The sequence below is a fragment of the Alternaria dauci genome, chromosome 4 (genome assembly GCF_042100115.1).
Source record: "Alternaria dauci strain A2016 chromosome 4, whole genome shotgun sequence".
Classification (NCBI taxonomy): domain Eukaryota; kingdom Fungi; phylum Ascomycota; class Dothideomycetes; order Pleosporales; family Pleosporaceae; genus Alternaria; species Alternaria dauci.
Genome location: NC_091275.1, coordinates 1,309,251 through 1,324,522, shown reverse-complemented (window position 1 = coordinate 1,324,522; position 15,272 = coordinate 1,309,251). Strand labels below are relative to the sequence as shown.

Sequence of the window (15,272 nt, the reverse complement as noted above, 5' to 3'; positions counted from 1 at the left end):
GCATACTTATCGACATAATCAACCGCTTTCTCTCGTCCTTCCAGCGCCTCGCTTCCCGTGGCATTGAAGAGGCCTCTTCCTGGATGGAGCGCAAGCTGCAAGAGCGCCGCGACACGCTCACCGCTGCCAAGGCCAATGCCAGTGCCGGAGAAGGCCTAAAGATAGTTGAAGAGGTGGGCAAACTAGCCGAAGACCGCGGCTTCGTCACTTGCCCGATGACGGGTCGTGCCGTGGATGCGAGGGCAGAAGGCAAGAAGGATCTGCCTGGGCCGCCACGGTGGATTCGAAGTGTACTCGCCGGTATCGATGGAGGAAGGATGGTGGAGAGGGACTTCTGGATCCATACACATACCGGCTGAGGATAGGATACCGATATGTACGAAACGATAACACCAAAGACTGGGAGATCAGCGCGGCGCGACATTGGTCCAAAGACATGCGCTAGAGTTTGAGTCACACCCATGAAGCGTCCATTACCACAAAGCGGGTTCTACTCTAGGGCAATCGCCCTTTGCCACAGGCCACCTTCTCGATAACAGCATTCTGCCGGGGCTCACTGCCATTGCGAAAGATTCTGTGAGTACTATCTCCCACAATCGCAGCAACTGGGAATGGCTTCAAAACGATTTCCCAAGTCTCAAGGCGAGGTTTTGGTTCATGCCCGTGACAAGACTGCATCACGATGTTACCTTGATGAGCTCTACATGACACTAGAGGTTCATACATGTCCCGGCGAGAGCACATTAGAGGACTTGTACTCTTTTGAGGAGTTTTGCGTTACTTATCAGCGCCCAATGGACGCGCATTTTGAATGCGGTGACCGCATCGACATTGAGTTTCCGCTTCTTCGATTCTAACACCTACTTTATCTTGCGCTCTGCTTTTCCTGCAATAGCTATCACTGGCAATACCATATGCTTATTTGTCTATATTCTCTTGTCGCAATCACCATAGTCTCTTGGCCCACTTAAATATGTGACATTTTATCTTCCTGTCGTTCTGCTACTACAGCCTCTCGTGAGTAGCTTGTCCCTTGTCCTCGCATCCCGTCCAGTATGTGTATCCACCTGTCTCTTTTGGAGCTCGTATCGAGCACATGCATCTATCGAGTGTAGTGCTGGTACAGCGCGTCAAATAGCCTCCATATCGACCAGCGGCCGGCTCAAGTAGGCCGCCGCGGCAGTGGACAGCGGACTAAGAGCGATCTCAGAAACAGGAGGGAGAGAGTTTGCGCCGTTGGCAGCGGAGTAAAGACTATTCTCTGTCAATTTCAACGTCCTAGTGTGAGCGCGAATGCGTATCAACTGCTGTCGGCGAGTGCTTGTCATCGACGCTTACGAATACAATACTGGATCTCGAACATATCGTTCACACTTCTGCTATATGGAAGAGCATATGGCTATCTCTACCCCCACCTCTCACCATTGTTCTTCTTGAAGGCTCGCTGGAAAGCACATCTGTTGCTACCTAGGTAGCTTCGGCCCCATGTGTTTCATACGTTCAATATGCCCAAAATATGTTTCATTGCTCCACTTGGTTCCTAGTCTATCCGCTCCACCATGGTTTGGCGATGACCCATAACCGCCAGTGAGCCACTCACAACTTCTGAAACCCAAATATTCCCATACGCAAAAGGCTCTCATCAAGAGACGTACCGCACATCAGAGAATTGCTACCTAGGTACACAAGAGCGCTATGCCCAAGACGTCTTGCACACTGAGAACGTAGACCTTCATGTCTGCTCTGAGAAGATTGCACAGTTACTCCTCTATTTCATATTGCAATATTCTCGCTGTTTTTCATGTTCGCTCGGCCTGTTCTTCCCTTACACCGTTGCACTGGCTGTCCAACTCAACATCAATGGCTTTGGTCAAGTCAAGACGCGCCTCGCACAACCCCAGTTGCTGCCTTGCGTGCGCGATTTCCAAGTCGCTCTCACTTGGAGTTGCCGCTCGGACCATGTCGCTTCTGCGTGCTCCTACTGGGTGGATTTCCACCTTCACCTGGCCATGCCCGCGCGTCCGCCCTTCCACTACCGACGAAGACCTTCCATACCCGCCCTATTGAGCCTACATACACCTCACCGTCGCCGGCAGAACCACGGCAGAACCACGGCCGGGGAAATTAAGCGACGGGTCCCAGCGCCGCCCGCGCTCGGGCCAGTAGTTTGCATATATAAAGACGGCCTCCCCCCTCCCTCCTACACTCTTTTCTCATCAACGACCACAAATTCTCTCTCAAGTCAAGCTCCTCTACCATCAAGTCGCACTTCTTCACACAATACCTTTTTCTTCCACTCATTTCGACCATGGCTCAACACTTCAACTTTGTCACATGACATTGCTCCTTCACCCACACACCTCGACCATTTCCAAGATGATGAGCATCACTCTTCCACAACCAACATCACTACCCAACACCATCCATACCTACTTGGTATCAACACTTCAATCAACCTGGGTCCAACATCACTGCTCAACAACATTCACTCTTTACTCAGTCATCAACACTTCACTCAACCTTGATCCAACATGACATCCATCGATGATCAATAACAACCTCTTATCACCCTGAGCCATGGTCGAACTTCTTCCTTCTCTTCTCGCCCTTGAGCATGGTAAGTATCTGCTCCCTTCTTCCTTTCCTTCTTCCCTTGTTTTCAGTCTGCTAACCTTTTCAAATCCAGTATGCTGCCTTCGGATCGCTCCATCCTCCCCCGTCCTCTATCACAGAGCCTCCTCCACATCCTCAAGCCCTTTTCAGGCCACACTTCATACATCACGGCAGCATCGCATGCTCACGGCAACCCGGGTCGCACAACATCAAGAGGATTGGGTACAGGGTGCAAGACAGATTGCAGGTGGCCCTACGAGCAGTGGATGGAGGACTGGCATACCGGTGGGAAGTGCAGGATACATGGTCAAGACAGAAAGAGATGGAACATACAGATCTCGCTGGGATCTCGCTTTGGGCCTACAAGGCTGCTTCGGCAGACCCCATGGCTGGTGGTTGGTGATCTGGAGGACATTCATTCTCACATCAAGGTGCTGGAGGACAGACAGTCTATGGTACTTCGGTACTAAGCTGGGCCTACCTTGGAAATGTTTGTTCGCTAGCCTGTCGTTCGTCGCGGCCCAGATCATCACCCCTGCATACCTCGATGGCGGCCCTTATGGGTTTGGATCAACTTCGAGAAGTGCAGCATGCGAAAGGTTATGAGAGACTTGAGGCCGATGTGTCTGCAGTCGGTGGTCGATGTTTGGATTGGGTTTGAGAGCTTTGGACATTGTGCTGGTGGCTGGTGGATTCGGGCTTCATCTGGTTTGATTGTATCTTGGTAGGACTTGGGTTGGACTTTACTCTTTCTTTTGTTCTTCTTCTTCATGGTATCGCCCCAGCCCCAATGCATCCATTTGTCTCATATGACTTCTTCCTTTGCTTGCTTGACTTGAAATGACTTGACTTCTTGATCAATAATAGCCTTTCTCTTCACTTGTCTCCTTACATGACATGACCTCTCACTTCATGACTTCTTCTGGCTTGAGCATTTCCTTTATCGACTTCACTTATTGACTTGCTTCTTTTTTTCCTCTGACTTGGTGCTTCTCAGACATGATGTCCAACTTCATTTGATCTTGTACCTCTCTTTCTCTGCATTACTTTGTGGCTCTACTTCTACACAACACCTTTACTGCCCACCTCTACATGATAGATCATATCGCGTAGTACTAACAAGCATTAGAAGGTGTTCCTCGTCTATGCAAAGCACTGAACTTAAAATTGCAGCTGCTCTCTCAAACATGCCTTCTCCTGGCCCATTTGCTTAAATACTCCCTTCCCTCAAGTCTCCAAGTGTCACCCTCAACATAGCTCCCATTATACCCTCTCCCCTTCGCCTGAAGTACAAGATTAAGTCCTTGTGCACTCTCGTTGTATCGCGGCCATGGCGGTAGCGCCTCACTATTAGGATCACCGCTAGCAACAAAGTTGATCCATTGCGCGCTCATCTGGTTGCTCAACGCTCTGTACTCCTCCCACGGCCCGTAGAAGCTGGGGTTAGCGAAGACGAAGGCTACTTCTGTGAAGTGCGCGACGCCCTTGTATGCGCGCGCGCCGCCGCCTTCGTTAGCAGTGTTGTTGTTCTGCCAGGGGAGCGTGTTGAAGCGGTAGATGTATGTGGGCGAGTATTTGGAGTAGGCGCGGGCGTCCGTGAGGCGGGGTGCATGGTAGAATGCGTCGCCCATGATGGCAGCTATGCGCTTGTACTGAAAGCCCTGCTCTGCGAAAAGCTGTACGCCAGTGTTGAGGGGTATGCCAAGGGTGGGGTCGTTGGGATAGAGCTCCATGATGCGCTGAACTACTGTATCGGGGAAGTCGAAGCCTGTGCTACCGGCGAGGTAGGCACGAAGATCTTCGTCGGTATTGATGACGCCACCGGCAGGCGCGTTGTCAGTACCTTCATCGGAGTTTGTACCATAGAGGTGGGGGATGTGAGCGAAGCGGCCTGAGGCGAGCAGTTCAGTAGGATAGGCAGGAATGATGTCCCCATCGACAATCGGATACCAGCCGGGGCCTTGAATTGGAGCAGCAAGTAATGGGAACAGAATCTCATAAGGCACTGTGCGCAGGCACTCGAGTGTGTCAACTTCATCCGAGCAGTTCGTTTTGTTGACGATGTTGTCGTAGATGGGCTGATACCAATCAGTACCTAACATGCGCATATACAGATTAGTGTATGAATCACATGCAGTTCTCGCAGGGACACTCCTTACCATTGTACCAAGCCGTGGCCGCAGACCCGGACTCTTGTATGCTGCGATGAAACAAGCCATCTGTACGGCCACCATAGGACATGAGTAGCTGGCCCACTGCGAAGCTTCCAGCAGACTCGCCCCAGATGGTCACTGTGTCCTTGTCGCCGCCGAAGGCTCCAATGTTCTCTGAGATCCAAGCGAGTCCTTTGCGCATGTCACGAAGTGAGAGATTCGTCTGGCCAGTACCCTGGATCTCTCGAGAATACATCATACCCCATCCGCCTTTGCGATAGTTGATACTGGCAGCAATGATAGGCTGACCAATCTCTACGCTCCGCTGGACTATATATGTCAGGTTGTAGTTCGCAAGCGCGCTGGTGCCAACTTGATAACTGCCTCCATGGATCCATAGTGCAACTGGCAGCTTCGCGTGGCCGCCGGATGGGACACCAGCTGGACGAACGATATTTATGCTCAGACAGTCTTCGCTCTTGGTGAAGCTAGTGTCTGATGGGTCCGGACAGGTATCTCCGTACGACTTAGCAGTGCGTGTGCCGTTCCATGTCGAATTCAAAGACTGTGGTATCCGAAAACGGTTCTGACCTCCGGTATCTTGCGCATACGGGATGCCCAAGAAGAGATCCTGGTTGAATGAGGGAAGATGTAAGCCTTCGTATGTTCCATTCAAAACGGTAGCTGTAGGTCCTGTAGCGCTCGCTATCGTTGTCAGGACGCACGTGACCAAGACCCCCACTTTCCAAGCTCTTGCGATGATTGCCATGATGTCGGCTGGTACCTGACAGGAGGAACACTGTCAGGAACTTGAACGCGGAAAACCGGTACTTGTATGTCGTAGCTAGCTGCATCCCGAATCTAGCGATGATAGGACATATGCTCAGAAGCACCGAGAGGCCCCTGCATTGTGACGTGATAGCCCTCCCACTCTTGTGGTGGACAAGCATATCCAGCGCGATCGGCAATTCATGTTCGGCTGTCCGCGCCAATCAGGAAGGTCAGTACGAAGCTTGCATGTCCGCAAAGTTGCCGACGCATACATCGCGCAATACTGGGGTTGATGATCGTAGAAACAAAACCTGGAATCTGGCTGATAGTACCTCAGAACAGCTTCGATAGGAAGCTTTTTCTCTTCTTTGCTGGTTCTTTCTCTTGCAGTCCTGTTGCTGTGTTTGATGCAGGGAGTAATGCACTTCCAGGTAGTTCTACTGACATGTTTGTCACACCGTAATGCGGCGTCTTCTCTACGAATGCGACATTCGGTACCACATTCTGCTGTGCAGGGCTTGTGTGAATAGATAATGGCGAGTTCGGTACCAATTGCGGCGACACCGGAATGGCTACTGGTAATCGCGAAGCACTGATGATGTGCATCGACTGCGGTTGAAGATATGTTTGCGCTGGTACTTGTTGCGCATGCGCATATGGTTGTGCCTGCAGTGGGACGGTATGTTGCATTCGTGAGTGCTCAACGGCCCAGAGATCGAATACTTCAGTCATGAGTCGCATCCATTCTGAAGGAGCTCCTTGGAAACTGTACTTGACGGTCCGATCCTGGAATGCGACGAAGTAGTGTTGCTTGTTGTAGGGCGAAATGGCGACGTACTGGCAACCATCAGCGCTACACTTACGCGATGAATGGGAACGTGTCCCTGTCACTCACGCTGACTGTACCTGGCGCAGCTTCGGCAAGAATCTTGTTCAATCCGCTATAATGGCCTTGAAAGTCCCACGCCAGATCACCGTTCGAGAACAAGACGAACCAAGCGTCCTTTATTCCAATGCCAACACAAGTTGGCGTAGCTAGCGACTTCTTCACTCTATTCTCAAGGCCCGAGGGTATGCCGGCCCATATCGAGCCATGTCCGGGTGCGCATGCGAAATAGCTGAAGCTCTGGCCAAAGGTCACAAAGCAGGAGCGGGCCGCATTCGGGAACGACTTGATCCATCGCGCGAGATCGGGATAGTTGGCATCGAAGTACGTTTGCGAATGGACTGTTTTTGATTAGCTTTCACGTTGGACGTGAGGGGTCTGGCCCGCACCGTCATCGGCCATGTGTTTCATGGCCGCGGAGTTTAGGCCGGGGCAGGCACTCACAGAGCTTGTCTTCCCCATCTAGGGTCTTGCAAGCTGCATACCAGATGGGCTCTGGAGAGTCTATCTGGGGCGCGAGGGCGAGACAATAAGGGCTAGCAATTCTCCATGCCGGGCTCATGGAGCTATTGAACAACTGACGAAGCGTGTGCGGTATCTCATGGCTGCACGCTGTTAGCCATGCCTCCCGTCCTTGTCCGCCACGCTTACAATTTCCAGGTTTGAGGACAGTCGAAGAAGAAGCTGTTTCGCGGCCCAAACACAAAGCATATCTCCGGCATCTTGTTGATGGCATGCACTGCACGAACGCTCACACGAAGCAGAGAAAGGAAGCTGCAATCACGCGCACATTGTGAGGCGTCCGCCCAAGGACGTGGCGGGCTTTGGGGGCCGCAGCCGGCAACACCAATTGGTGACAGGAAGTCGGCAGCACGGATGCACATGTCTCACCCATGCAGTGGTCTCGAAAACACTTACAGATATGCATCGCATGCCATTTTTCACATTTGGAAGAACAAGAAGGCTTAATCGACAGCCGGATCAACACCACCTTTCTTCGCTACGTCAACAGACCACATACCCTTCGTAATCCAAAGCGGAACAGATCTCGGCCTAATCGCCAACTTCTCATAACTCTCGAGCTGGTGCTCTGGCACCACGAACACAAAGCGGAATTTGATCATGCGAGAATATTCCCTGAGGCCAACAGCAATCTCACTCCAGAAGTCCATGACATTGAATGGGTGCGTGTTGAACGAGCCATCAATAATGAGACGAACAATGACCGTCGATTGTCGCCGCATCTGTCGCATCGTGCGCTGAAAGAAAGCCTGGAATTCGCGCCCATTTGTGATGAGACTGCTTTGCGAAAGTTGAATAGAAGATAACATGCCTATCCGAATGTTGCGGTCTTTGTCACCGCTAAATAAATATGGCAGGATAACATTGGCTGAAGATCCTGTCTCTTCAATCTCCGCTGCACGACACTCACCAACGAGTTTGAGAAGGTGTTTTACGAAGTAAAGGGCGCTGCCGTAGCGGTTTGAGCTGGTGCGAATGGTCAACGTTGGGGGGCCCGACCTTCCGATTAGCTGGCGTTGAAGAATAGAAACAGCTTCTTCTGCGACTTGCTTGCATGTCTGGAGTATGGCCAAGTCAAGGTCTTCGGCGAAGATTCGGGTATCAGCGAGAGGGAGGCGGCGTCGTGTAGTTCCTATGACATTTTCGTATACCATAAACCGAAGCTCCTTCGGGAGTTTCATAAAGAGATGGAACGTGGGATGGCTTCGACTTGTCAGCGGATGCAACTTAGCGGTGCGCTCAGTTTCTAGAAGCCGTAAATGATGCGGTTCGTCCTTGAGGGTCTGGCCTACCTTTTAGCTTTCTCAGACTTCGATTGGGTCGGGAGAAGAACAGGGTTGAGCTTTTTGGTAATGTGGCGTAGCATTCTCGAGCCAGGCAGCTAATAGCTGTATTAAACATAAGCGAATGTAACAGAAAGGTAAGAAGATAAGGTAGCGGATGGGCAGAACAGTTTAAATATGCGGAATGTTCATCACGTCAGTTGCGTGAAGTTCACGTTCTTTCAATGTTCTGTATTATTGAAAGCCATGTAGTCATGGAAAGACATAGTATGTGACTACAACTCTGACTTTTCACAAGATTCTCGTAATCTCGAGCCTGTTGGCGAAAAGAAGTCGCTATCATGGCTCGTCGTCAAGCGGGTAGCCGTCGGGGTCGGTTTCAAGGGGCGGGAAGCGGGTATGGTCGAGTTTGGGTGCGCTAGGCTCTGGCCCATAGTGATGGCGAGTGTTTTCGACGTTGATGGAGAGCAGAAAAGGGTCAAGTAGCTCAGCGAGGTCAAGGTCCGAGTGAGAGTGCCATTCATATCGCTTCAGCGTGGTGCGAACATGAGCAAGTCTTTGTCCAGCTTGTTTTGGTAGTATATAGGCGACATTCTTTGAAGTCAGCCGGTGAAAGGCATTTTTGATGCTGCCGAGCATCTCTTTAGTACGTGCTGTCACCACAAGCAAACACCGTGCGAATGGCAGAATTAGCAGCCGGCATCTATAGATGATGGAAATACGAAGGACAGTTGGTGCTGGAGGATAAGTAGGCCATTGGAAGCGGCTTGCCAGCGATATCATTGACCAACGTCTTGTACGATAGGCACTTTCCTCTCTCTTACAATAAGTATCTCCTCTTCGTAGATTTCCTTCACCTGCGTACCAGGGAATGCCTTCCTAAGCTCTTCACCTAGAAAGCGTATACCCCAATCTTCAGCTTGCCGATGCCCCACGCAGGCTACCGACATGCCCAGCGCTTTCGCAGCCTCCATGCCACTGCTTCTTGGCTGGCCAGTCAAGTAAAGGACATGGCTGCCATGTTCGCCTTCTGCTGTCCAGCCGCGCTCCCGAGCCATTGCCAAAACGCGATGCACCTCGTCCTCGTTGAAAGCGTTCATGATGGCGACGATGCTGATGTCGCCCGAGCGCCCTTCTTGCGCGAGCTCAGAGACGCCAAATTCGTCCTGTATGCGACCGAGAAGTGTATGAAGGGGCGTCGAGGCCTGGCCGACAATCCCGAGTTTCCTTTGAGGGTCTCCTTTGTAGCCCTGGACACAGAGGCAGTCCGCCGTCTTTAATCCTAAGCGTTCTACCAGCACTGTGTTCCACCCCACCGTGAGCACCTCATCAAAAGACGTATGACTCGAAAGAACGAGTGTCCCATTGCGCACACTGCGCCTATCGAGGTTGAAGGGTCGATGCAGGAAGCACAGCGTCCGCGGCGGCCGAGGGTATAACTTCGAGAGGGGAACCGTTGCGCCAGTCGTGCTCTCGTGTAGTGGGTAGCCGATCAACGAGTACACGCCCGGCGTAGGCGTAACGCTCAGCACAATCTGCTCGACTACAGCCGTCTCGGCATCGTATCGAGCATGTCGTGGTACGTGGTAGAGTCGCTGGACGTCGTTCTCTTTCAGCGGTAGGAACGTCTCGACGAAGCGTGTCACGGCCGCATGTGTAGGCTTCTTCGGTTTCGACATGATAGAGATCCAGGTGAATAATCTGTTCATTAGCACTGCTCGAAAAAGACCTTCGAAAGCTTTGCGACTTTTGGCTTCGAATACGTCATCATCGCTTGTATACCGTAGAGCGGTGGGCGTTGACGCTCCGCTCTCTTTGCGATCGCAACATCACCGCAAGGTGCACGTCTGAGAAAAGCATGTGGGCTTTGAACGCTGTGTCCGTCACGCCATGCGTCGAAGAGCAGTTGGAGATGCCATCGTGACAGCCCTTGACGCGCTCTGATCAGACGAGAAGACGCTAGTCTCATTACAGTCTAGTGCAAAGATACCAGCGATCCCACCCTTTTGCATTCAGATTCGTCCACACCGTCTAGCTTGCGTAGAATATTGGTTTCTCGACTGTGCAGCTGGAACCGTTTCACGTGCCAAGGAAGATTGTCAGGCCGTGACAGCCCATGTCCATAGTCAACGCTGTGACTCAGTGCACTGTTTCCTTTGGCTTCTCTGTCTTTCGCTCAAGTTTGCTCAGGGCATCGAGCCATACGTCACCTACCATTCGACTTTCTCTTCTTGGATTTCAGTCGCGCAGTTTCTTCACTATGGGGAGTGCCACAGCCACCACTCCGGCCATCGTAGGCGCTTTGCGATGTCAGAGAGACTCCTATCTGCAAACGCTCGATACGGAAGTAGTATCGTGCGAGGAATTCGTGCCGCCAAAGTCCTCACAACCAAATAGCAAGTCAAAGACGAAGAATTCCACGGATCCGACCAAGGGCCTTGAGAACGGGGATGCAGCAGTCAGCAAAACATGGCTTGTCGAGCTCGCGGACTCGGTGTTATTCCCAGAAGGTGGTGGGCAGCACACAGACTACGGCGTGCTCACCATACTCAAAGACCAGCGCAAAGAAGATATTCCAATAAGAAGTATACAGCGCCACGGTCTCCGTTGTATCCACTTCTCCCCGGCACCCCTTGAGCCTGGAACGCCAGTTCGTCAAACTGTCGATTTCGCCCGTCGCTGGGATCTCATGCAACAGCATACCGGTCAGCATCTCCTCTCCGCCGTCATGGATTCTATGGATCTACCTACCCTTGGCTGGAGTATGGGTCAACCTGGAGAGATGAACTACGTCGAATTGCCACGGAAACCATCAGAAGAGGAGCTTCAAACCATTCAAACGCAATGCAATGCCAAGATCAGGGAGAGCATGCCCATCACAGTAGAAACACCAGAAGGCAAGGGAAGCGACAGCCTACCAGAAGACTACGATAGAGAGAAAGGTGTTGTGCGGTTCATCAAGATTGGAGACATGGACTACAACGCCTGTTGTGGGACGCATCTGCAGAACTCGTCGCATATCAACGTTATATTGTTACACCACATGCAATCCGTACGAGGGACCAACTGCCGACTCTTCTTCACCGCTGGAGATCGTGCGATAAAGATGGCCACCGAGTCCATCACCGGTCTTCGCGCCATTGCTGTGTCATTATCATCTGGCTCTGCCCCGGCGGATGTCGCGGTTGGTGTGCAAAGGATGAGCGACCAAGTCTCCGAAGGACGAAAGAAAGCCAACAAACTCCTATCTGAGATCGCGGCATACGAGGGCGACCGTATAAAGAGCCAGCTGCAAAGCCAGACCACTGCGTTTATGCATCGCGCAACGGACGGTCTCGATTTCATCAATCTGGTCCTTTTCGAGATCAAGGATGTCGTCAAGGAGCGAGAAGCTGTTGTTGTGCTGTGCTCGGGCGAGGTCAAGAACTCCGGATCCATCCTTGTGTTCGGCAAATCAGACTTGGTAGAGAAGAAGGCAGCGAATGTCAAGGAAGTTGTGAGCACAGCGAAGGGAGGCGGCAAAGGTGAGAAGTGGCAGGGCAAGGTCATCGAGTGGCAAAAAGGTGAGCTTGAGGCGTTGAAGAAAGCTGTTCAAGCTCAGTGAGAGCTTCGGATATATAGAGAGAAGAGAGGTATGTACAAGAAGGACATAATGAACAAAGGAAAAAGTGGTATCGAGCAGTTGTTCAAAAGCGCCCTCTAAAACAGTACCATGTAGAAAAGGTATTTACATGTGAAAAAAATGGAATGATCAACACAGTAGAGAAAGATGGAGGAAAAGAGTCGGATAGGGGTTATCGAGTCTTTAGACACTGTACACCTTGACCGAGTTGACGAGCCAGTATGTCTAGTCATTGTCAGCACATCTTCTTTTGTATAGGGCAACGCACAGGAAGACTCACATCCGAGAAGCTTTGTGGCTGACTCGCCACGTAAGCATTGCAACTCGGGTTGATCTGCGAGCAAGAGTTTGACCCCCAGACGCCGCCGGCCCAATCTCCACAGAAGGTTATGTCAAACACGATTCTCAGATCCCTGAACTTGGCATCGTAATCACAACCTGCACCGAAGTTCGCGATCGGAGTACCCCAGGTCGCAGGGTCAGGATTACCGCTGCGGATGTTCGCTGGTATATCACGAGTAGCGAAGTACCACACTTTGATGCCAGACCCTGTCCACAAAGTCGCGTATACACCCCCGCCGTTGGCGTTGAAAGGTGTACCGTATGTGACGGGGTTGTTGGCTGAGATACCGCAACCGTTGAAGCCGCCGCCAGCACCACAATCTCCGGCTAGACGACTTCCAGTTTCGCCACCAGAGCCGATAGAAGGGTTACATCCGGGGGATGTGTGGAGAGTGACTTGGTTCGAGGGGCTCATGTGTACGCCTTCGTAGATGTCTATCTCGCCTTGGTTTGGCCAGTTAGGTCCGACCATCCAACTGTGCAGTGTCCCGAGGTCAGTATAATGTGGTATGTCATGGACAGGCAGATGACTAACAAGGCTGGCCACGACCCACATGCGCTACCAGGAACATGTGCGAAGTCTGCAATAACAAGCGCGCGGTTGTAGGCTGTCTTGCTTTGGACACGTACACTCTTCCGGCCAGGGCCGTTGGGGTTGAGTTGAGATTGTGAGTCTACACCCATGTATACCTGTCCGTTTTGCGACTTTAGTAAGCCAAGCTGTTGAGCTTCTTGCGCATTAACATAGTCGACGAAGCCGTCTGCGATTCTTGTCAGCCTTCACTCTTGGAATAAGGGCTAGTTGACGTACGCGTGGGGTCGGCAATGTCCTGGACATCGAACTTGCTCCCCCAGTTACTCGAGTCGTACGTATCGATCAAATTGTACGCAGCCGATGCCTGCACATCGTTTGAAGAGGAAGAGACAAAGGAGGTTCCATTAGGCCATGAGCCAGGTCCGGTTGGTAGTGCGGTGGCACAGCGCCAAAGGAATGGAACAGAAATGAACAGTGACTTGAGAGACATAATGTCATGTACACAAAGACTCAGGATGTGTTGTCGTACAGCTATCGAAGTCGGGACTCTTTGATATACTTATAGCCATGTGCATCGTTCTCGCGGCGGATATGCGCATGCTCCTATGCCCCCTGGCAGAGGACGAAAGACGCATCTGGATCGGCTGCCCTTGGCAGAGGGAGATCCTGTCGGAGAGATTGCATGACCTTACTGGTTCGCCGTATACACAAACCATTGGTTGTAGAACTCAGATTAGGGACAAAAGCCTTGCAGTGTTGCAGCACTTGCAAGGACGTAGTCGCAAAATTCGCATGGCCCCGGGAAATTCGCCTAGTTGAGCAGTTTCGAAATTGCCTGTAGAAAAACGTGGACGTGCCGCATGATGAAGGTCCAGACACTTGTAGCCTCGTGGTAGAGGTAGTGGCGGTTAGGCTCGCTGGATGTTTAGCGGTTTCAGTAGTCTTGCTGGTGAATTGCGTGTGAGGCTCGTGAATGGTGGAGAGGTATCGCCATTTCATCAAACGGGCCCTGTTTCCGCGGACCGCATCGCGACGCCACAGGTGAGCCGATGAAAAGACGAATGCTTCCGAAGAGACGTAAACGGGTGCGATCAGGAAAAGGAGTTAAAGGTACCGAGCTCACGACGTTGCTTTATCCAGACGTTGGTCCAACGAATCTTCCGGTGGTCCTGCTCGGGAATAGCGCTATTACCACTTGAGCAGTCACTGCCTACTTTGCCCGAGGCATATTACCTTCCCACCTGTGCTAAAATCATTGCATAAGGCCTCGGGACCGAAATGAGTCCTTTTGCGGCAGGTAACAAAGAAGTTTAGATGGAGTTTTGGAACGCTGTGGTACCGACCCCGCAGTGTCTTTCCCTATGGTTGTGGCATCTGATGATGTTCGAGGTCACACCGGGCGGCTCCCGCGTCACACAGAGACTTTTCTGGCGGCGCATTCGTCGGTGTATGTTTCCACCCCGGATTAACATCGCATGCGGGGGGCTCGCGTGGTCTTACGTAGCACTACTTAGGTCGACCAGGGAAGCGAACTGCGCATTTTGCGGGTCTCCTGCTACGAATCCTTCACCGCTCAAACCGCACGATGAACACTTGCCGAAGAGTCAATACCGATCAGACTCAATGAAACAACAAGCCGAGTACATCGTCCTGACGGGGAAACATGATGTTGCAGTCGCGGCCACGACTGTGGATGACAGCCCCTTGCATACGACTTTGTGTCAATGCTGCTTGCAGAAACTAAAAATGGTGTTTAACAAGAGAGGATTAAGCCACGACTCTGAGCCAATATCTTTTTATCGTCCTCCAGGAGGCATATCTACCAATCACACCGTTGTCAATGTATAAACACAGTCCGTGTTGGAAGCGGTATATGTTTACGCACGGCTTGCTCGAACAAAGAGAAGACATAAACCTAACACTTAAAGAATCTTGGCTGTGCTACCCATTATGCCCAACAGTGTATCTGCTTCACGCATAGACTTCAGTTTTTCCAATTCCGCCATCCAACAGTACTCGTTGTTCCTCAGGACTCAAGAATGCCATCCTTGCACCTTACACGTGTGGTTAGTTATCATGTGTACTATCGTTATACCTATGTTGTTCGCTAAGAAGATACAAAGTCGGTATGACCGTTGTAGGACAACTCTATGGCACTCAGATCGCACAGCTACGTGTGCATGATATCGGGATTCGCGGATAAAGGGAGCGAATTGGCCTTGTCGAATCGATCATTCTGGTTGTACTCTTCACTGACTTTATCAGTCAGCTACATGCTAATCATACAATCGTGGGTTACTGTAGGAGCGACACGCTAGCTGTCAAAAGCTCTGTTCAGAAATATGTTTGATGTAGGATTTGTGAGTCTCACGTCGACTTCCACTCATGAAAGCTTGGATTGCCAAGTGGAGTTTCTGCCCACTTCGTATACGAGTCCTGTGTAGCCGACATGTCGTGTCGAAAATGTCTCCACTGCTACATCAATGTGGAAATGAAAAGATGATTGGAATATGAACTCAAAGTTGCTGCGTACCGAGATGCAAGC

The 15,272-nt window shown here is 51.4% G+C and overlaps 3 protein-coding genes across 3 annotated transcripts; 1 reads left to right on the top strand and 2 right to left on the bottom strand.

Annotated features, from left to right (window-relative positions):
* Positions 1 to 3,876: 3,876 nt before the first annotated feature.
* ACET3X_004995 (uncharacterized protein) lies at positions 3,877 to 9,907 on the bottom strand (the record flags this gene model as incomplete). The annotated part of the gene is made up of 11 exons (XM_069451152.1): positions 3,877 to 3,896; positions 3,962 to 4,708; positions 4,773 to 5,471; positions 5,551 to 5,669; positions 5,983 to 6,374; positions 6,433 to 6,764; positions 6,868 to 7,028; positions 7,075 to 7,162; positions 7,445 to 8,148; positions 8,238 to 8,326; positions 9,053 to 9,907. 11 exons carry the CDS (start codon positions 9,905 to 9,907, stop codon positions 3,877 to 3,879), a joined length of 4,206 nt encoding a protein of 1,401 aa, XP_069307039.1.
* Positions 9,908 to 10,488: 581 nt separating this feature from the next.
* Positions 10,489 to 11,832, top strand: ACET3X_004994 (uncharacterized protein; the record flags this gene model as incomplete). The annotated part of the gene is made up of 1 exon (XM_069451150.1): positions 10,489 to 11,832. The coding sequence occupies one exon, from the start codon at positions 10,489 to 10,491 to the stop codon at positions 11,830 to 11,832; it is 1,344 nt and encodes a 447-aa protein (XP_069307038.1).
* Positions 11,833 to 12,033: 201 nt separating this feature from the next.
* On the bottom strand, positions 12,034 to 13,217 carry ACET3X_004993 (uncharacterized protein; the record flags this gene model as incomplete). The annotated part of the gene is made up of 4 exons (XM_069451149.1): positions 12,034 to 12,075; positions 12,131 to 12,668; positions 12,728 to 12,953; positions 13,004 to 13,217. The coding sequence occupies 4 exons, from the start codon at positions 13,215 to 13,217 to the stop codon at positions 12,034 to 12,036; spliced, it is 1,020 nt and encodes a 339-aa protein (XP_069307037.1).
* Positions 13,218 to 15,272: the final 2,055 nt, after the last annotated feature.